Source organism: Pyrus communis, chromosome 11 (genome assembly GCF_041283825.1).
Source record: "Pyrus communis isolate YQ-2024b chromosome 11, ASM4128382v1, whole genome shotgun sequence".
Classification (NCBI taxonomy): Eukaryota; Viridiplantae; Streptophyta; class Magnoliopsida; order Rosales; family Rosaceae; genus Pyrus; species Pyrus communis.
In genome coordinates this window covers 9,089,101-9,111,075 of record NC_142575.1, presented here as the reverse complement: position 1 = coordinate 9,111,075, position 21,975 = coordinate 9,089,101, and the positions used below count along the sequence as shown (strand labels likewise).

The 21,975-nt window shown below is 39.1% G+C and overlaps 3 protein-coding genes and 1 pseudogene across 3 annotated transcripts; 1 reads left to right on the top strand and 3 right to left on the bottom strand.

Annotated features, from left to right (window-relative positions):
* The first annotated feature begins 2,720 nt into the window (after positions 1-2,720).
* LOC148692855 (uncharacterized) lies at positions 2,721-4,844 on the top strand (annotated as a pseudogene).
* Positions 4,845-5,306: 462 nt separating this feature from the next.
* LOC137743818 (uncharacterized) lies at positions 5,307-8,772 on the bottom strand. Its single transcript, XM_068483755.2, has 6 exons — positions 8,091-8,772; positions 7,445-7,642; positions 7,093-7,332; positions 6,748-6,965; positions 6,219-6,473; positions 5,307-5,842 (listed from the first exon to the last, which is right to left on the bottom strand). The coding sequence occupies exons 1-6, from the start codon at positions 8,530-8,532 to the stop codon at positions 5,564-5,566; spliced, it is 1,632 nt and encodes a 543-aa protein (XP_068339856.2). The 5' UTR covers positions 8,533-8,772; the 3' UTR covers positions 5,307-5,563.
* A 4,555-nt stretch (positions 8,773-13,327) lies between these two features.
* LOC137743605 (E3 ubiquitin-protein ligase RSL1) lies at positions 13,328-16,410 on the bottom strand. Its single transcript, XM_068483531.2, has 3 exons — positions 15,531-16,410; positions 14,023-14,795; positions 13,328-13,666 (listed from the first exon to the last, which is right to left on the bottom strand). Exons 1-3 carry the CDS (start codon positions 16,314-16,316, stop codon positions 13,552-13,554), a joined length of 1,674 nt encoding a protein of 557 aa, XP_068339632.2. The 5' UTR covers positions 16,317-16,410; the 3' UTR covers positions 13,328-13,551.
* A 3,995-nt stretch (positions 16,411-20,405) lies between these two features.
* On the bottom strand, positions 20,406-21,939 carry LOC137741426 (uncharacterized). Its single transcript, XM_068481142.2, has 2 exons — positions 21,444-21,939; positions 20,406-20,597 (listed from the first exon to the last, which is right to left on the bottom strand). Exons 1-2 carry the CDS (start codon positions 21,860-21,862, stop codon positions 20,552-20,554), a joined length of 465 nt encoding a protein of 154 aa, XP_068337243.1. The 5' UTR covers positions 21,863-21,939; the 3' UTR covers positions 20,406-20,551.
* Positions 21,940-21,975: the final 36 nt, after the last annotated feature.

The window sequence follows — 21,975 nt, the reverse complement described above, 5'->3', positions numbered from 1 at the left end:
ATACACAAAACATGCCTAAAATCATCCTAAAGGCAAGCCTTGAGAAGCCTATAAATACAAGGTCCTCCCATAAGCATAAGGTTCAAAAAATCCCTACACAGAAAAACCTCTACAAAACCTTTGAAGACTAATACGCTGCAAAAGCTCTCTTCAAAGAACATTCAACCAAAGCCGAAGCTTTTTCTCGACCAAAGCAGAAGCACTTCCCTAAAGAATCAATAAGTGCTCGTGCCGATTCCTTCAAGACTTTGTTGCAAGCTTATAAACTTGTAGCAATGTTCGTTTCAAGATCAAGTCGCCAAAACCCTTGAAGCAACGAAATCCAACATCCACACCATTTTTGCCGCACCTTGAGGTGAAGACCATCCCCACATTCATTTCAAGCTCAAAACTTGAAGCAATCATTCCGAGATTCAACCATCTACATCAAATTTGAAGACTTAATCAAAGGAAAAGTTGTAAACAAAGATTGTAACCTACAAATTCAAATCAATACAAATCTACTTTGTACACGTGTTCTCGTTTCATTCGATACAAAATTTTTGTGTTTACAATGCTGTAACTAATGAAGTTTGATGTTGTGTTGACTATAGAAACATTAATGAAGCCACACCTAAAGATGAATACCCCATGCCCATAGCCGACCTATCCATAGATGCAGTTGCAAAACACAAAGTCTTATATTTCATGGATGGGAATGAGGGTTATAATCAAATAAAAATGGCTAAAGAAGATATACATAAGACAGCTTTTAGGTGCCCAGGACATGTAGGAGCATATGAATACGTTGTCATGCCATTCGGGCTAAAAAATGCCGATGCAACTTATCAAAAAGCAATGAATGCCATTTTTCACAATTTAATTGGGCATAGCATGGAGGTGTACATTGATGATATAGTGGTCAAGTCTAAAACTGAGGAGCAACACTTGGAAAACCTCAAGCAAGCCTTAACCAGAATGAGGGTCCATAAGTTGAAAATGAATCCAAAGAAATGTGTTTTTGGAGTCAGATCGAGCAACTTTTTGGGATTCCTTGTTCATCAGAGAGGAGTGAAAGTAGACAAGAATAAGGCTTGGGCTATAATGGAGTCACCTTCTCCTACCAAAAAGTACAATTGCAAAGGCTACTAGGGAAAATCAACTTCTTAAGGAGATTCATTGCTAACTTGGCGGGCAAAATTCAACCGTTGACTCCTCTATTGGGTCGAAAATACCAAAGCCCAAAATTGGGCTGGGTGTCATGAGCAAAAGAGCTTGAAAGTGGGCTGCAGGCCACAGGTCTATGGGGTAAGCCCAGCCGTAAGGGCTGGCGTGTTAGGGCAAAGGCGGTGGCACGGGTTCAGGCCCAGCAGACGCTAGTTTGTAGACTAGCACACGGGAGGCCCAGCTAAAGCTGAAGCCTTTATCTTTGGGCTGGGGAAAAGACCCAGCCAACCGAGCTGGTTGGATGGCTATGGGCCAGAGCAACACAAGGCCCAGCAAGCATAAAAGCTTGCTAATAGTCGGGCCAAGACAGTTTAGTGTTGTGCAGGCTTCAGGCCCTGTCGAGATTGAACCTAGGCCGATGCTTGATTGCTGTGATGGTCAGCTGGGCTTCAGGCCACCTACCTTGTCGATGGTGGTGAGGTGGGTGTGTCGCACCATATCCAATTTTCCCTTCTTTTTTTTTTTTCCTGACATGCGTAAGGTTTTACAAACCCTAGATTTGCTTCTAATTTATGAATATACTTTGACTCACAAATTCCACATAGCAATTTAATTACGTAATGCATGAAACAAATATATATCTATATATCTATGTGTGTATATATATTGACAAATATATGAACATATACGATATATATGTCGTAAGGAAAATATAAATATAGAGGGGTTCATGTACCATGGGGAATGTTTTCATGCTTTGTAGACGTTTCAAATATCTTCTTTTATTTTAAGCGTACCTGATTAGCAGAAAACAAATATAAGCCTTTGAATTTTGTAGAAGATAGCCTCCTCCTACGATCCGTCAATTCCTCAGCTTCTGGCAAGAACGTGCTGATAACGTGTTGTAAGCCTATTTGATTGAATGATCTTAGGTCTAGAAAAAGAGGGGGCCGACGGCAATTAAAGAGAGGAGATAGTGATTTCATTGTGAGGTGTGTTTGACTCACCCTATTGTGCCTTTATTTATAGTAGTAAGATAGGCAAAAACCTTTACCTTTAGGATTAGAACATTTAATAGGTAATCAACTCCTAATATGAATATAAGATACATTCTTATAGCTACCAGGATTTGCACAATCGCATTCTTATTCTAAATATGACTACAACACATGTCAATTTATAAATATGATTTTTATCCAAATTCCATGTTTATTTCCTTTGTTCAATATAATGTAATATTTAAAATAAAATAAAAATAAAATAAAATAAAAAATAAAAAGCATTTCTCTCTACTCTCCGCACTCCCACGTCTCCCTTCCATTTTATACACGTGGGCATAAGCTAGTTTTTATGAAGGGATTGGGATCCTATTTGGATTCAAATTGTGAAGATTTTAGGAGTCCTTACATCGTAATTGTTTATCATACATCGTATATTTATAAATTATTTTGAATTTTTTTATTTAAGATTAAACATAAATAGTACCAAACGAAAACTGACCGTACGATGTACGAAAAATGGTCGTGACGTGGGGATCTGGAGAGGAACCTTTTAGAATAGTGAATGAGTCAGTTTTCACCAAATATAGGAAAATCATGCTAACAGGTTCAAGCAGATTCTTCCCTCCATAAATCATCCTCAGCAAAAGTTTATCGGAAAGAAGATTTGCGCACGGATTCGCTGACTCACTGGAGATGATGCGAGCAACAACAGCTGCTGTTGCTTCTTATTCTCTTTCTTTGAAGGTTGGTTATGGCAGCAGCAGCAGACTCAGACTCAGAGGTATGCTGCCTCGTCTTCTTCAATCTTCTTCGGTTGTTGTTTTCTTCAACAATTACTTGGCTTTGTTTCACTCTCGAGCTTCTAAATCGCCCGAATCTAGAAACACCCAACAACACGGGCCTGTGAAAATCGCTAATGTTGAGGATACTCTCAATGTGTTCGACGAAATGCTTCATTGGCGTCCTCTGCCTTCCGTTGTCCCTTTCAACCAAATCTTGACTCAACTTGCCAAGTTGAAACACTATTCGGCAGTCATCTCCTTGAATAACCAAATGGTTGTGTCCAGAATTCGTCCAGATGTTTATACTCTAGCCATTATCATTAATTGCTTTTGTCATCTCAACCAAGTGGAGTTTAGTTTGTCAGTCTTGGGTAACTTCTTCAAATTAGGTTTTGAGCCAGATGTCATGACCTACAACACTCTAATCAACGGCTTTCTTCTTAAGAATAAAGAGGCCGAGGCTGCAGCACTTTTCGATAAAATGTTGGAGAGTGGTAATTGCAAGCCGAATGTGGTTTCTTTTGGCACATTAGTTAAGCGTCTTTGCTTGAACGGTAACAATGGTGCAGCAATCCAATTGCTTAAGAAGATGGAAGAAAGTGGTTGCAAGCCTAACGTAGTTGTCTATAGCACGATCATCGACAATCTTTGCAAGGATACTCTAGTTGTTGATGCATTGAAGCTCTTTTTAGAAATGGCAATTAAGGGTATTGCAACAAATGTCATTACCTATACCTCTTTGATTCATGGAGTTTGCAAATTAGGAAATTGGAAAGAAGCTACAAGATTGTTGAATGAAATGGTGAGTAAACATATCTTTCCAAATGTGCACACCTTCAATGTCCTTGTTGATACATTCTGCAAAAAGGGGATGGTCTAGGAAGCAAGGAGCGTGGTTGAAATAATGACGCAAAGGGATATTGCACCCGATACAATTACATACAATTCACTTATAGATGGTTATTGTTTGCAAGGAGAAATTGGCAAGGCAAAAAAGGTTTTTGAAGTAATGCTTAGCAAAGGCTGCATGGTTGATGCTTGTACTTGTAACATATTGATAAATGGGTACTGTAAGCATTAAAGGGTAGATGATGCTTTTTCTGGAAATGTCTCAGAGGGGAGTGGTTCCAAATACTATTACTTATAACACTCTTATAGATGGGCTTTGCAAGATGGGGAGAACACAAGATGCACAGAACTTGTTCTCTCAAATGCAAGCTTGTGGTCAACTTCCAGGCATTCAAACTTATTCTATTTTATTGCATGGCATTTGTAAAAAGAAACAACTTCCAGACAGTTGAATTGTTGGAAGAGATGGAGGGAAAGAAGTTGGATTTTGATATTGTAACTTGCACTATTCTTATTGAAGGTTTGTGCAGAGCTAAAAAAGTTGAATATGCATGGGATCTCTTTCGTTGTTTATCGTCAAAAGGAAATCAGCCTAATGTCAAGACATGTACTATAATGATTCGTGGATTATGTAAAGGGGGGCTAACAAGGGAAGCGGAAAACTTGCTAAGGGAAATGGAAGAGAAAGGTTGTTCTTCGTATGGTTGCACATACAACACAATTATCCGAGGGCTTATCAATAGCAACGAGACATCAACGGCTGTGAGGCTTATTGAAGAAATGGTGGAGAGGGGTTTTTCTGCAGATGCATCAACTACGAAGTTGATCATTAATTTATTGTCCAAGGATAAAGTGAATCCCACTTTGTTGGCATTTATAGAAAGACCGTGATGAAATTGCTGAGTCCAGTTCAGGTAGCCATTCATTCATGCATCGCCTAGTGACGTATGATGTTTGTTATTAATTGAATATATCAAGTGATAGAGCAACTTTTATGTTACTCTTTTAAGATGATGAAATCTGTTGGAGAAGAAGAGCATATCTACTGATATGAAATTCGTAGACATATTTATGGCTTGGTTTAAATTCTCATTTATTTTTTGGTGATAAGCAAGTGATTGGCAAATCTTACGAGCCCCAAGAACCGAAACAGCCGGAAATATGGCTAGAAGTGTAATCCGAGTAGGTTCAATAAGATCTTCAACAACCATTTTCCGAAACAAAGCAACAGCCTCCTGGGGCTGATTCATGCGCGAGTACGCATCAATGATAGCAGTACAGGACACAACAGTAGGCTCCGGCATCTGATCAAACAGAGACCGAGCCACTTTAAGCTCCCTCCATTTGCCAAACCATGTATCATGACATTCCAAGTGACAGAATTCCCCTGCGGGATTTCATCGAACACATTGAGAGCAAGCGCCAACGAGCCATAAGCAGCATACATAATAATTAGAAAATAACGATAGCATTCGTGCATTACGCGAGCGGTTAGGGTTAGCACAATCAATCATTTGGAGGCGCTGAATGAATGAAAATTTGAGCACCCGATTGAAATTCAGAACGATATGATTTCTTTGTATATTTTTGTTCTTGACCAACAGTTCCTCCCAAAGAGGAAACCCCCTAATAACATCCCAAAACTCTGAGCAAGAGAATTAACACGATGCCTTTAACTTTTCTTTCTTTTCTCTCTATCCTCTCTGTTTTATTTTTTCAGCTGTACAAGTAACGTAGTAACCCTATGATATATACATTGTACCTCTCTGAAGTAAACTAGAGCAATCATGCCTCGGCTAGTGCCGGAACAGAATCACCAAGCGCTACCTCTTCTTCCTGCTCTTCAGTATTACCTTCAAGACGTGTTTCATTCACTTCTGCTGTGAACTTCAGCGGCCCTTGTGGTGTTCCAAAGAGTGTAGTGAATATCTGTCTATGGCATTCATCACAAAAGTAGATGTAGGTGAAATGGCCCTCGTATGGAAGCTTATGTACCGCAGCTCCTGGTAAAATCCGGTGAACGAAATCAGTCATCGATGGTGGGACCACCTTATCGTCCATCCCCTGTCAAACATTGGAGGAGAATGGTCTGGATTAGTACAAAATTTAACCGAAAATTAATACCTCCGATGAAAAATACAAAACGCTCTGTATAGTTTGAATGAAGCCATTGTATGGCAAGAGATTCGTTGTGGTTACAAGGAAACAACTATCACCAGAAATCTGTCTACGAGTATGTTACGCCATACATTACTTTCTGAATCTTCCCTCGACTAACTTAGGACAAGTAGTAATTCAAACCTTTCTTATGTTAGCATGAGGAAGAGCAACTCAATTAGAACAATCCTGTCAAATGACTGATCTCATTGTTATCAAGTATCTCAGCAGTAAAAGTATCGATAGCTCAAACAAACATGTAAACGACGGAGATGCTTCTGACCTGCCATATGTGTATTGGGCCAAGGAAGCCAATGTATTCTTCCTGAGCTGAGCTGAGCATGGACTTAATCCAATTTAGCACGCCTTTCCCTTGTTCTTTCTTCTGCAATTTGAGGTCTGCAAGGCTGAAACCCCAATTTGACACTTGCAAAACAGCTTCCTCCACGAAGGGTTTCGAGATTCTCTGCCTAATTGATTCTTCCGCATCCCTTTGCCAGAATTCTTCGTAGATTGGGTCCTCCATCAGAGCTTTATCCTGGAGAACAAAACGAAAACTCATACAGGTAAAACAATAGTCATTGTGGTAATCATTTAACACAAACAAATGGGAGCCGAATGACATGGAAACCGTGACAAGTGAGGGATCAACCATGTAACATTTTCTGCATTGTTAGAAGAGAAGACCTCCAAGACCGGATCAGTCTCCAACTTATACGAGGAACATATGCATTTGTTGTAATAATCGAAATTTAGTTGTAAGATTTGTAAATATTTCAATCTGTAAACAAAATGTTGATAATGATCCTCACCCTCTTTCCCAGTGACAATGACAGCCATTTATCGATTTTTCCGTGCTTTCCAGACAAGAAGCTTCTGTGATAGAAGAAAGAAAGAAATCTAGGAAAACTCCTTGCCAAAAAGTACAAAAATTTTCTGCTTCGCGTCCATTTCCCCCAGGTCCTGCGTCTCTCTTCCCTGTTCATGACTGAATCGTACGGATTCACCATTGGAGCAAACATGGCTGCACCTGCAAGTTAAAGGTCACTACGGATTATCAAAACACCGATAGCTTAAAATTTGTGCCCATAATTTTGCAAACCTTTGCAATACTTGGAAAGCTTGCAAGGAACATCATATAGAAGTGACATTGATACCTGCAAGTCTATCAGGAATGTATCTTAGTGCTGCCCAAGCATGCATGCTTCCGCTCGAGTATCCCACAACCCAAAACTTGTCATTGACACCAACAGCATCGGCTAAGAGCAACATATCCATTGCTGAAGATTCAAGGTTTCTGTCGGGATGCGGATCACTCTCTCCGAACCCAGGAAGATCATACGTCAACAAGCGAACGCCAAACTCTTCTAACAGGGAAGGCTTAAGTCCAGGAATTCCTAAGTTTCAGAAGAATGTCACAAAAATAAGCAGATGCATTCATGCGACAAAGAACATGGACGATAAAGCAGATGCAGTATGTTTTTGTTTTCAACATCCAAAATGTACAACCTGCAAGCCGAGATGATAGGAAAGAATGCGGAGCAATGATTGAAAATCTAGCTCTGTCAGCTGGAACACCTTGCTCCTTGTATGCCATGAATCTACCATCTGGAAGCATTACACGGGCAGCCCTCGGTGGATGAATGTGCATCTTCTTAATCTCGGGAGCAGGACTAGAAGGAGTAGCTTCGGTATTCACATACAACACTGGAAATTGGTAAATTCATGTCAGTAAGATCCATACTTATATCAAAGACCAAAATATTACTAAGAAATTGGAAAATGACACCAAATATGCTATATGAAATTTTCCCGGAAATTTTCCAGGATTTCCAGAATATTCTGTTTGGTTCTCGAGAAAGGAAATAGGTCATGCAGTAAATTAGAGCATTGCAAAATGAAATTTCAGGTCCTATTTTCCTTCATTTTCTCAGCATCCAAACACAAGCTAAACATTTCAACAAAAACTCGAGTCAGAAGATTTTCCCGTTCATATCTTGAAAAAAAATATAAATTAAATAAAAATTCAAAACTCATAACAAGCACAAGTTATCCAACAAAAAAAATCTATTAGTCCTGAATTTTCTCAGCAACCAAACAGCGGAAAAAAAATATAAATTAAATAAACGACCGCACACAACACACACTCACACACCTGCAAAAGCAAGAAGCGAGACCAACACGATCACCGACCAAGCATGAATCGGGTCCTTATCCTCCGGCAGATACTCGTTCACGAACCGCAATTTCCTGCGAAGCTGCGTCACTCTCTTCCCCAAGTACGACCCCCTCACCTTCCCCAAGCTCCTCCGCAACACCGAGTCCCGATTCCCTAGGCTCTGCCGCACTACATCCCTGCACCCTTTCCCGAACTCCACCGCCATCTCCGCCGCCGCTTTCGGGAACTCCCGCACCAGTCCCCCCAGCGTCTCCGGCGGAACCGGCTCGCTCGCATTGTGGCTCATAGCCACGCCACCTGGAACGGCGCCATACACTGCCCTTCCCGTGCTACTTCCACCCCCGTTTACAAGATCATTGGGTAGCCACGGCCTGGGCCGGCCCGCGTAGAATTCGGGTTCAGTGTCCGGCTCCGACATTGAATCACAGAGCAACTGCGGCCAACGAAGAAATGGAAGAAAAAATGGAGAGTTGAAAATTGAGAGATTAGTTTTTGAAGAAAAAATTTAAGAAAAAAAAGGGAAATGTGGGTAGAAATTGAGGGTGGAAAGGTTGAAAACGAAAGGGTGAGAAAAAGTGGAGTGCGAAAAAGAAAGCGGGTGGCCTTTTTGGTTTCTTGCAGTTGCAGACTTGCAGTGGAATTTTCGTTTTTGTTTTCTGGAAATTTCATATTTTTACTCTTGTTTTTATTTGCTTTTTATTTTTGTTTTGCGCGATCTTTCACCTAAACTTTTCGTTTTACATTCTCGTGATACTGCAATAATATTACTAGATTAAATTTAAGAAGTTTTAACCAAACGATTCTAATAACATATTTTATCGAAAAATCATATTTTTACTTTTAAAATCAATCTTGACACTATTAACTCACAACACATTTTTGTTATTTTGGTCAAAATTCAAAGTTTTCAAACATTTTTCATTAGTTTTTCTTTAAATTTATAAATTAAATTTTATAGAATAAATGATTTAGTTTAAATTTTTAATCGTTCTTTACCCATTTTTTATTGATGGAATTTATTTCCGTAATTTTTTATGGGTTGTTTTTTGGATCGCGTGGGATCGGGTGTCGTGGGCAGTGAGGAATTGGTAATTCTGGTTGGGCCAGCAGTGGGTCTGAGGTAGAGATTAACGGTGGAAATCCGTTTTGTCAGTGCGTCAGTAGAATAATACATAGCGGAAGTGGCGGTTGGTGGGGCGGTAACGACCATCATCTGCCTTTTGTCGCCTGCACACAATCTCTCTCTCTCCTCGCGATCCTGATGATCTCGTTTCTTTCAGAGCCAGCGCCAACGCCGGCCACGTCTTTGGAAATATTCGAAAATATTAGAACGTTGGTGCTCCAACTTCAACGGCTCAGATTTTCACAATTTGTATCAATCGTTCTCGTCTGGATGACTTTGTTAAAATTTACATTTGTAATAAATAAAAAATCAGTTGTAAACAAGTGGTCGAAGTTCTAACGGAATTATGTAAAATGATTAATATTCTAACAGGTTTAAAAGTCAATATTTAGTAAGTCAAGTTTGGAATCAAAACTCCAATTGAAGTGCAAATGATGCTTTACTACAATAACGAAAAACAATAATGCTATGTAAGGGTGCACGGGTTTGGTTCTCACTAATCTCCCTCCCTCTAAGATAATAATAGTAATAGTAATTTTTTTTTTTTTTTTTGATTGGTGAGTTTAGTCCATGGCTTGTGAAGTCGTTGTAATATGACTACAATAGAGTGGTACCAAAAAGTAAAACGCGGACAATAGCTTAGTTTGATATTTTGGTGATCACCAAGACACCACAAATTCATCTGATAATGTTCATATAACTCTATTATCTATTCCTAAACAACATTTTACTTCAAATTAAAAATTGGAGGTCTTGGGTTTGAAACCCGCTTCTTCTCTAGAAGCCAGACTTGTGGGCAGATGGAAGCTGAAATGCCTCTGTAAATCTTCCCGGTCTCCGAAAGGACTGAATAACCGTGGCTTATCCAATTTTTTTTTTAATGCTACCGTGTTGTAGTTTACGATATGTACCAGATATTAAAGGATAAGGATTTGTTTTTTTTTTTATTTAGTCAAAAGAGTCTAAAAAAATTCAACGGTCTAAAATCTCGGTGCATAAGAAAAAAAACCTGGTGCACAATATAAAAACCCGTATGTAAGACACCATGTAAAATGTTTGTTTGCACCTATGTTAGCCTATGTGAATTGATTAGGAATTTATGTAACATGAGAATTTTTCTTTTAAGGTTGTAAAATGGGACTTGCAAAATGATGTGTTTGGGTTCATATTTGTAGTTGCCAGGTTAACCAGTCTACCATTCTTTACTAGGGTATATAAATCGACCGTAATCTTTTTATTTTTTGTATTTAAAAAAACAAGGGATATTATATACACTAAAGAGAGAGGATGAGCTTAGCCCCATAATGGGCTAGCAATAAACTAGTTCAAATTCGTTTTTTACGACAATTGAACCTAAGACCTCTCACTTACCAGTAAAAAAGAATACCGCTAAACTGTAGTACTAAGCGGCAAATCGACCATAATCTATTTAAAAGTGTTTCTTTGAATGAGAATTTGCACCGAAGATGCAATACTACCATGGTCAACGCCGGTCCAGGAGGTAGGCCACGAAGAGCGACCGGCATGGGCTCCAGAAAGAATTATCTTATTTAGAGTACCTACAAATAAAAATTTTAGTCCTGGTAGAAAAATAACCATATTTGGGTGTGAAGGTGAGAGGGGACACAAAAAGGACAGAGATAACGAAAATGGCAGCCGCAACACATTTAGGTATTATGGAAATTTTACAGTGACAAGGACCTAATTTAGTTTTTGCTCTAGGCCCTAGGGCCGGCCCTAACGAAAGTATATGAAGTCGAGTTACTAAGAGAGAGGGGGAGTTCGGCTAAACCACACAATGGACAACCTAATTTGATATCGAATTCGCCATCTACGAGATTTGAACATAAGACCTCTCACTTCTAAGCGAAGAGAAATATCACCAGAATTTATCTAAGTTGAGTGGCTATTACCCGAATTTATCTAAGCTTATGAGTATAAATGATGTTCAGAATAGGCCAAATATAAACATACAAACGGCATTAGCACAATATTCTCGTTTCTAGCTTTTGAATCGAAAGGAAAACAAACTAACGCAATCAGTCACGCATCATCATTTTAATCTAATAATCAAAGCTTAAGATAGAGAATGTAAATTATCATTCTCTTCCAACAAAAATAGACAAAGAATGACATCACTAGTAATATAATAGACGCATACAGTAATCTGGACATATAGTGTCTCTTTGCGTATATGCGACTCACATGTAAAAGTAACTTATTAAAATTACAAATAAATAAATTTCTGCATACACATTAAACTCTAATTTGCTTGCAAGGAGAAATGACAAGTATTTTCCGCCCTAAAATTCTTTATGGCATGTTTCAGGCAATGCTGATGTCAACATTAGTCTCATCTAATTAACACACTTTTCTAACCATCATGGGGTGATCCAGTGGTTGGAGACAAATTATATTCACGTATTTCACATTACACGTCCTGGATTCGATTCCCGACGCTAGTGAATCACACAATGGTAGCCAGGATGAGACAGAAATGTCTCCGTTAGTCTTTCCGACCATCCAAAATATCAATTTTCTTCTTGGTCGCATGGATACTCAAGTAATTTTATGCTTAATCGAAAGGGAAGTGATTATCACACCATTTTTAGTCTCTTGCACGTCCCTATTTAATCATGGCTATTGATTTTATTTGAATTATTCAATTTGATGACAATAAATAAAGAGGGTTGTGTGAGAAATTAAAAATAATGTATGAAATTCTTTCCAACTTTCAAAGAAATTTTTTTCAATTAAATCAAACTAAATTTATGGGCGTTGTTTGATGAACATATAAATATTGAATATTTTTAAATTCAGCAATAATGTAAGCATATTGTGGCTTTGAAGTTGTCACTAAAAAGTGAGAGTCCATCATAGAACACTCAAATTTCAATCTTGTTAAATCCTGCTCAACACATAAATGGAATCATAAAGACTTGAAGAGCACTGAAAAAGTCAGCAAAAGTGTGGTAGTAGCACTAGCACACGACAGCGATGACACTTCAAAAACTTTTGGGCAAACAAGGCCCCATGGAAGCTTGGTGGTGGAATCAATCATTTTGGTGGTTTGGTGGTCCTCACTCCTATAATATTACTAATCTTATCAAATAAATAATAATAATAATAATAATAATAATGATTGACGGACACCACATCATATAGATTGGAAGAATCTAGAATCACACCTACATGCTACATCTACATGTGAGAATCTCTCTCTTTATATTTTTGGGATGCATATATATTGGTTGATTCGTTGTTTTTATCTACTAAAATTAGTTTTACATACATTCACACATGGATACAGAAAACTAGGGCACCAACCTATCAATTGGGGGTGGTTTTTTTTTATTTTATTTTTAATTTTTTTAATTTTTTTAATTTTTTTAATTTTTTTTATTAAAGAACCAGCTTGTAGCTTTACCATGACATTTCATCATTTTAGAGATCATGTAGACTCACAGAGAGGCATTTTAGCCTCCTCTTGGCCACCATCATATGATTCACCGGCACCAAGAATAGAACCCAGAATGTGCTGTGTGGAATACAAACTTGAAATTCATCTCTAACCAATGAATCACCCCGTGGTGGTTACATCACGGTTAGGGTTCAACCATGCCAAAATTGTTGAAGTTGAATGGTAGGAGAAAGAGCTTCCAGGGTAGGATTGATGGGATCCATAGGGAAAGAAGGGGGAGAACTAGATAGAAACGATAAAACTAAAACATTCAATATTTTCATGGTTCTGAAATGAGTAGCAAGAGACCTAAATACATACAAGTGGAGGAAACTACAACCCTGGATATCTAAATGGGCTTATTGTACTTAAACGGGTCAAGCCCAATAAGATAGGATCTTAACAAGGAGACCTCGTTTGATGTCTATGATTGAATTGAATTAGATAATTCACTAACTTTATTGAAGCAAGAAAATGATGCAACTTCCTAAATTTTGTAACGCTGAAGGTCATAAAGTTTCCTCCACAACTAATCCCTTTTACCTTCAACTTGGCATCCATCTTGATTCAGCATATAGATTGACCAGAAGACAGAATTGATCTCAAAACATAAAGAGGATGCACGCTAAATGCAAGAGGAAAACATAATATGCCAAACATTTACAAAAATTGGGCGATGTATTAGATTAGCATCGCGAATTTTGGTCCTCTAAAACCGTTCTCACTCATCTTACACCAATCTTTTTTCCATACCAAATAACCAAAACAACGGAAAAGTGGAAAGCACAACAACTATGACTATTAGCTTAAATATTCAGTTGTAATCTCACAAGAGAGAGTCATGGTAATCCTGATCATCGCTGTGGCTGTTCACGTATGATGTTACGCTCATCCCAGATTTTACATGTACATGTTGCTTTCTTGTTCTTCCATGCAGCACCACAAGTATAGCAAAACTCGTATCCACATCTACAAAGACAACGCAAGCATGGACAAACCGCAAGGATTGGTGTAAAGCGAAAAAATTATCAGCACGCAGAAAACAAGAAGAGAAAACTTTTCTATTGCAGGTAAAAGAAGAGAAAAGACAGTTTGCAACTAGTAAGGGAAATATGTAAGAACGTAAATTAGATCAGCACGCATAAATAGGCTCTTGTAGTCAACGTGCTAGCAGCTAGATCATCTTGAGTTCACTAACTATATATTTTGTTTATCCTTTTCTCGTTTCATTCCCCTCTCAAAAAATTGCTAATATAATGTAAGATCACAAAAACAACACAATTAAAAAATGAGTCAGATAGGAGGCGAGAGGAGGGAAGTAATACCTGCAAGTTATGTGGTAACAACCTTCTGCGAGTTCAACCATATTGCTGCACTTGAGGCACTGACGCCAGTGTTTCTTCTTAGCCAGTGAGTTCAGCAATTGATCTTCTGGGCGGGGATTGGGATTTAATCGCTTATAGTCATAGCAGTTCATATTGAAGTGCCAAGGAACCTTGCAATTGATACAAAAATAGTAAAGACATTTCTTGCATCTCCTGGCTCCAGATTGCTCAGCACCGACAAAAGAAGTTTTGGTATATTCTAAGACCTCGTTGTTAGACATTAATGCAGAACACTTCGGATTTGGGCAATAAACCTTGTCTGTAACAGGAATAGCAGATTCCTTGATTCGTTGGCTAATAGCCTCGACTAGTTTAGGTGCCAAGAATTTTGCGCAGCTATCAATATTCACCTCAGTTTTACAGCCTTCATGAGGGCACCCTGCCACCATCCCATTCAGAAACTTTACTTCCACATGTTGTTTCATACAAGAGAAGCAATACCTATGCAGACAACCATCGATTGAAAACATTTCAGCAACATCAATTTCTTCAAAGCAAATTACACAAGTCTCCTTCAAACTCTTTCCTTCACTCGTTTCTGCCTGCCAGGTGATCTGAGAAACAATAGCCTCCCTTGCAATCTTAAGTGCAAACTTAATGTCACTACGAGCCACAAGAGAAGGGCTGCAATATTCAAATTTTTTCTGTAGAAGAGCCACTTGATTAACCAACGTTGCAACCTTGCTATTTCCAGGTTGCACTCTGTTTGTGACCTGTATTTGTAAGATGTCAATCATCCACATAAGTGCCACCACATTGGAATTTTCTGTTAAACCATGCGTTATTCATAAACACAAAAAAACAACCATCATATCAAACACATGGGTTTTCTGGATATGCTTCCTTGATGAGAGTTACGTATAAAATTCTAACAAATTGATTTGAAACTAATAACTGGCTTTAACACACAAGAGCAGCAAACAGAGCACAATGTTCAACATGCCAATTTGAAACTTCGGGATAGGTTTATCAAAACAACTGTTAATTCTCCCAAATCCCAAATATATTAGACCTTGCAGCTTCTGTAGCTAAATTTAACAGTCCCAAACAATTCCACAAAGTAAAGAGCAACATTTGTCACCTTGCACTTGAACAAATTAACCCAACCGAACCACTAAGCTAAAGACCGACAAAGCAAATCACTACGATTGAAATCCCGGTTCAACAACTACGGAGTAAGACTAGAAATTGTCAATTCAATTACCTTCGTCACACTTCTCACTAAACCCACACAATGTGGCAATGCTCCATATACCAAAATACCCGATAGTTAGTTCATACAACCAAAGATTGCAACAAGCCAATAAAGTCTAACACTGTTGTCTCCAACAAAAAACACAAACTTTCACCCAATAATTCCAAACAAAAAGCCCAAAAAATATTAAATTAAATTCACAAAACAAAGAGATTGATAATTAAAAAGCGATTGTTTAATTGCTAAAACTCACATATTGGTAAATCATGTAGTCATCACAGAAAAAGGTCACAGCTTCCAAGTCAAGAGTGAGAGCTTTGTTAAGCCCTTCAATGATGGCCTCGAGCTCCGCCGCCTCATTGCTCAGCACGACGCCGTCAAACACCGCCTCCAGATTCTTCCTCGCCTCGAATATCAGATTGTCCATCGGGTCGCAGATCGCGACACCCACCCCGGCCACCACGGACTTGACATCCCTAACCATCTCCTCGCTCACCAAACCCTTGCAATACAGCCTCAAATTCTCAGTCTCCACCACCACCGCAGGTTTTGACGATGACGCGCCGTCCGTACAGTACGGACGCTCGTAATACTCGCCGTGCTGGGCCCAGTAGTCCTCGGGCACGTCGCGGAGTTCGACGGCGAACTTCTGATCGTGAATCCGACGGCTGAGATCGCCTTTCGCCTTCATCATTTCCAATACCGTGCGTTCGTGGTCCTCGCGCTCCTGAGCGAATCGCTCGACGTCCTCCAGCATCAGAGCGGCGGCTATGTCCAAGACGGCGTCGTATGAGAATTCGTGAGGCGGCGACGGAGGTGGAGAGTTGTGCGAGCTCGAAGAGGGTACGAGGGCGAGAGAGGCGGTCATGGCTTCCTGCATTTGGAGCTTGAAGGCCATTTCGAGGTCGGAGTCTAGAGTTTGGGCCGCCATGAGCTCTCTGCGTTGCTCGGAGAGAATATCGTCGAGGCCGTCTCCGTCCGTACGATAATCCATGATCGGCCTCTTTTCGTGATCGGAGTCTAGAGTTTGGCCCGCCATGAGCTCTCTGCGCTGCTCGGAGAGAAGGGTGGCAGAGTGGTTGTTTTTCTTTTGCTGCTGAGACTGGGTTTGTATTTGGGGAGTGAAAGCGACAGAAAAAATCAAGGGGGGGAAAAAGCGGAACCTTGTTAGGGAAGGTCGAGAGGAAACAGGAGAGATTTTTCAGCCACGTGTCTTGTAAAATTACTTTGACTAATGTTGATTAACCTTTTAAACAGATTTTTATTCTTTTATACCGTACCATATTGTAATTTGTTGTAAAATCAGCAATGTATGTGTAGTAAAATATATAAAACAAGACATGAAATTTATGAGGTTCTTCTATATTTAGTGTGACTGGAATATGTCTTTAGAATAGCAATAGTATTTTCATTTATAATCTGAAACAATAGAAATACAAAAATAATTCTCATTATTTTTTTTTTTTCCCTCTTTCTTTCTTCCTTCTGTTTCTGCCGTATGGCTTCTTTGTACATAGCCTGCGTGTTCCTCTTTCTTGTTTATAGGCAAAGGAATGATATTTAAAAAACCATAGTGCTGCTTTTGTGCAGCCACCATATTTGGTCCCCCTTTTTTATCGGAAATTTTAACGAAATATTCTCGGTATTGTTCATTTTTAACGAAAATAACATTTTTACTCTAAAAAGTCACTTTTAAGACTATTCACTTACAACACATTTTTGTCATTTTGGTTAAAACTCACAATTTTCAAGTCATTTTCATTAGTTTTCTTTTTTTTTTATTTGCCACCACATTCATCCTCTTTGTTGAGTGGGCATCCACTCATTTACAACACTCTTCCTTGGATGACCACAAGTCTTTGATTGACTCGTTAAAATATTGATCAGTTTTTTATGCTTCTCCTGATGAGTATCTCCTCCTGATTTCAAATTCTTTAGGCTGATGCATATCGATGTCATACATGAACTTCTGTGGGCTCATCATTGATCATTCTGCTTCAGTCTCTTGCATAGCATAAGTGGTGCGCAATCTTTCTGATCCACATATGGCACATTCTCAAATGGAATATGTCTTTACCATTGAAGACACCCCAATATCTTGGAGGTCTACCAAGCAAACTCTAGTTGCGACTTCTTCGAACCATGTTGAGATTCTCGCCTTACATGAAGCCTCGCGTGAATGCTTTAGGTTGAGAGCAGTCGTGGAAAATATTCAAAGCAATAATGGTCTTTCTACTGTCATTGACCTTCCTACGACGATCTTTGAAGACAATGCAGCATGTATCGAGCAGTTGAAGAAGGGATACATCAAGGGAGACAACACCAAACACATTGAGCCAAAGTTCTTTTATTCTCACCAGCAACAACACATCAGAACATTGAAGTCAAGCAATTTCGTTCCCAGGACAACCTGGCTGATCTCTTCACCAAGGCATTGCCCAAGTCTAATTTTCAGAAACACAACCAAAGAATCGATATGCGTAAATTATCTGAGTTGAATTGCTTATCGTTCTCTTATTTAAAAGTTATGTTTGAATTGCTTATAGTTCTCTTATTTAAAAGTTATGTTTAACTCAGAGGGAGTATCCCGAAATATACTCACTTGATCTTAATGTACTTTTTTCCCTACAATTAGGAGCATTTTTCCCACTGGATTTTTGCTACCTAACGAGGTTTTGATAGGGCACCCATCATGGGATGATCATACTCTTTGAGGTTCATTACTTTCGTCCCGTATGATGTTTGTTTTAGACATTATGCATATTTCTCACTTTTCTCCTTAGTTTATGGGTTTTGTAACTCCTTAGGTTTTACCATAACAAGGTTTTGTGAGTTTTACTATCAGTGCATACTTTCTTTAATTCGAAACCCCCATTTGCCCGTTGTGCCGACGACTTCATGAACTGATCTACTTCATATGCTGAAGACCTAATGCGATGTTTTGTTTGAGTATTTACACACTCAAGAGGGAGTGTTGCAGTCATATTTAATTTAAGAATGTAATTGTGTAAATCCTAAAGTATTTCAGATATCTTTAGAAGATTATCTAGGGTTAGATATTATCCTATTAGAGTTGTAATTCTATTAGGGGTAAAGAATTAACCTTCCTTATTACTATAAATAAAGCACAATAGGGTGGAAAACAATACACCTCACAATTAAATCTCTCTACTCTGTCTCTCTTGCCACTAGCCCCCTCTACCTATTCCCTCTAGAATAGTTCAGTAAATTAGGCATACAACAAATATATTATTGTATGAAAATAAAATAAAAAAGACTCAGAGTATTGACTTATTATGGTTTTCAATGTATGAAGTTTGAATGCAACTTTTATTCGCAAGGAGAATGTTGTTTACCTCTATGATAGTAGATCTCGTTGGGTGTCTAAAACAAAATTGAATTGGATAATTCATTAAATTAAATAAATGTGGAAGTAAGAAATGGACATAACTTCTAAATTTTGTCATTGAAGGCAAAAGTTGAATGGAAGGCTTTGAAATTATAAGTTTCCTTTACAACTAATCCGTCGTTTACTTTTCAACGACGTGGAAAAATTCAGCCGTTGACATTCATTTCTTCATACATGATAGATTGAATAGGCCTGTTTTACAGAAATTCTGGGCCACTGGTAAGACTGAACCAAGTCTATTGGTCCGGCTAACTAAGCTCGGATCTTCCAACTTATAGGGCTAATTGTCCTCGGTCCGGGCCAAGCATCGGCCGGCCTCAACTCATTACAGCCGCTCATGTTTAAGCTACAAAAATCAAAGGCTGGGATTTGATTTCATTTGGGGCATGCTCACTTGATGCGCACAGTAATGCGTGCAGGATAGAAAAGCCATGTATTAATGTGCCAAACATTAACAAAATGAAAAGAAAACGCAAAAAAAAAAAAAGAGAGACTATTAGCCTAAATATTTTCAGTTGTAATCTGACAAGCCATATAAGTCATGATCATCGTCGTGGCCGTACTTGTCGTGGCTGTTCATGTATAATTGGCCGTGCCTGCCATGGCTGTTCGCGTATAATTGGATGTGCCTGCCTTGGCTGTTCACAAATAATTGGCTGTGCTTGCCGTGGCTGTTCACGTATAAATGGCTGTGCGTGCCTTGGCTGTTCACGTATGATATTACGCTCGTCCCAGATTGGGCAGTTACATGTTGCTTTCTTGTTCTTCCATTGAACACCACAGGTATAGCAAAACTCATATCCACATCTACAAAGACAATGCAAGCATCGACAAACCGCAAGGATTGTTGTAAAGCAAAAATAGCAGCACCCAGAAAACAATAACTTTTCTTTTCGTGTGTGAAAGTCTAAAAGAAGAGAAAAGACAGTTTGAAGCTAGCAAAGGAAATATCTGAGAATGTAAATTAGACCAACACGCATAGATTGGCTCTTGTAATCACAACTTGCCAGCACTTAGATCATCTCGAGTTCACTGTCTGTATATTTTGTTTTATCTTTTTCTCATTTCCGTCCTCTCTCACAAAGTTGTTAATTTTATGTAAGATACAACAAAAACAACACAACAACTAAAAGATTAGTCAGATAGCAGGGAGAAGAGGAATGTAATACCTGCAAGTTATGTGGTAACAACCTTCAGCAAGTTCGACCATATGGTTGCACTTGACGCACTGGTGCCAGCGTTTCTTTGTAGCTAGAGAGTTCATCAACTGGTCTTCTGGACGGGGATAGGGATGTGATCTTTTGTAATCGTAGCAGTTCATATTGAAGTGCCAAGGAACCTTGCAATTGATACAAAAATACTACCGACATTTCATGCATCTCCTTGCTCCAGAATAGTCTAAGACCTTTTTTTTAGACATTAATGCAGAACACCTGGGATTTGGGCAAAAAACCTTGTCCGTAACTGGAATAGCAGATTCCTTGATTCTTTGGCTTATAGCCTCGACTAGTTTAGGAGTCAAGAATTTTGCGCAGCTGCCAATATTCACCTCAGTTTTACAGCCTTCGTGAGGGCACACTGCCACCATCCCATTCAAAAACTTTACTTCCACATGTTGTCTCATACAGGAAAAGCAATGCTTGTGTAAACAACCATCGATTGAAAACATTTTAGCAACATCAGTTTCTTCAAAGCAAATTACACACGTCTCCTTCAAACTCTTTCCTTTGCCAGTTTCCGCATGCCACGTAATCTGAGAAACTTAGCCTCTCTTGCAAGTATAAGTGCAAACTTAATGTCACTCCGTGCCACAAGAGAAGGAATGCAATATACAAATTTTCTCCGTAGAAGAGCCACTTGATTAACTAACGTGGCAACCTTGCTGTTTCCAGGATGCAATCTGTTTGTGACCTGTATTTTTAAGATGTCAATCATCTACGTAAGTAGCACCAAACAGAATGTTCTGTTATGCTAAGCATGCTTTATTCAATAAACACGACTAATGATTGTCATAGCAAAGACATGGTTTATACTATGGATAACAAGAAAAATAAATAAAGAAAACATCAGAAATCCGGTTTTCTAGATAGATTTGTTACCTTTTGGATGAACAAAATACATAATTAACAGAAGCAGCAAATCTTGACGGAATACATCGCGAAGCAAAAACAACAAATTTATTACAGTAACAAAATCATCCACCTGCACGAACGGCATTGCTGATAGTGTAATACGAAATTCCAACACACTGATACTAATAGTCGGCTTTGTCACAAACTTCAGGACAGGATTATCAAAACAACTATTTGTTCTCCCAAATCTCAAATATCAAGTTGCTCGGGATCAGACCTTGCAGCTTCTGCAGCTAAATTTAACAGTTCCAAACACTTTCAAAAATTAAAGAGCAGCATTTGTTACCTTGCACTTAAACAAATTAAGCCAACCGAACCGCTTAACTAAAAGCCGACTAAGCAGATCACGACGATTGATATCCATGTTCAACAACTATGGTCTAAGGCTAGAAATTGTCAATTCAACTATCTTTGTCACACTTCCCACTAAACCCACACGATGTGTAGTGGCAATGCCCCACATGCCAAAATACACACCAGTTCATACAACCAAAGATTGCAACAAGTCAACACTATTATCTTTAACTTTCACCCAATAATTCCAAACAAAAAGCACCAAAAAATTAAATTAATTCCCCAAAAAAATTGATAAGTAAAAAGCGATTGTTTAACTGCTAAAACTCACATATTGGTAAAACATGTAGTCATCACATATTGGTAAATCATGTAGTCATCACAGAAAAAGGTCACAGCTTTCAAGTCCAGAGCGAGAGCGTTGTCAAGCCCTTCAACGATGGCCTCCAGCTCCGCCGTCTCATTAACGGTGCGGTCGTGGTCCTCGTGCTCCTGAGCGAACCGCTCGACGTCCTCGAGCATAAGAGTGGCGGCCAATTCTAATACGGCGTCATTCGAGCCGTCGTGGGGCGGCGACGGAGGCAGAAGGTTGTGCGGACTCGAAGCCGAAGCCGACGAGGGTTTGACGGCTAGAGAGGTGGTCATGGCTTCCTGCATTTGGAGTTTGCAGGCCATTTCGAGGTCGGAGTCTAGGGTTTTGGCCGTCATGAGCTCTCTGCTCGGAGAGAATGGTGTCGAGGTCGTCTCCATTCGTACGAACGTCCATGATCGGGCGGTGGAGACGAAATGTGCTTTATTTTTATTTTTTTGGAGTGAAAGTAGATGAAATGTGAATCTCGTCAATTTAATAAGAACATTCTTAT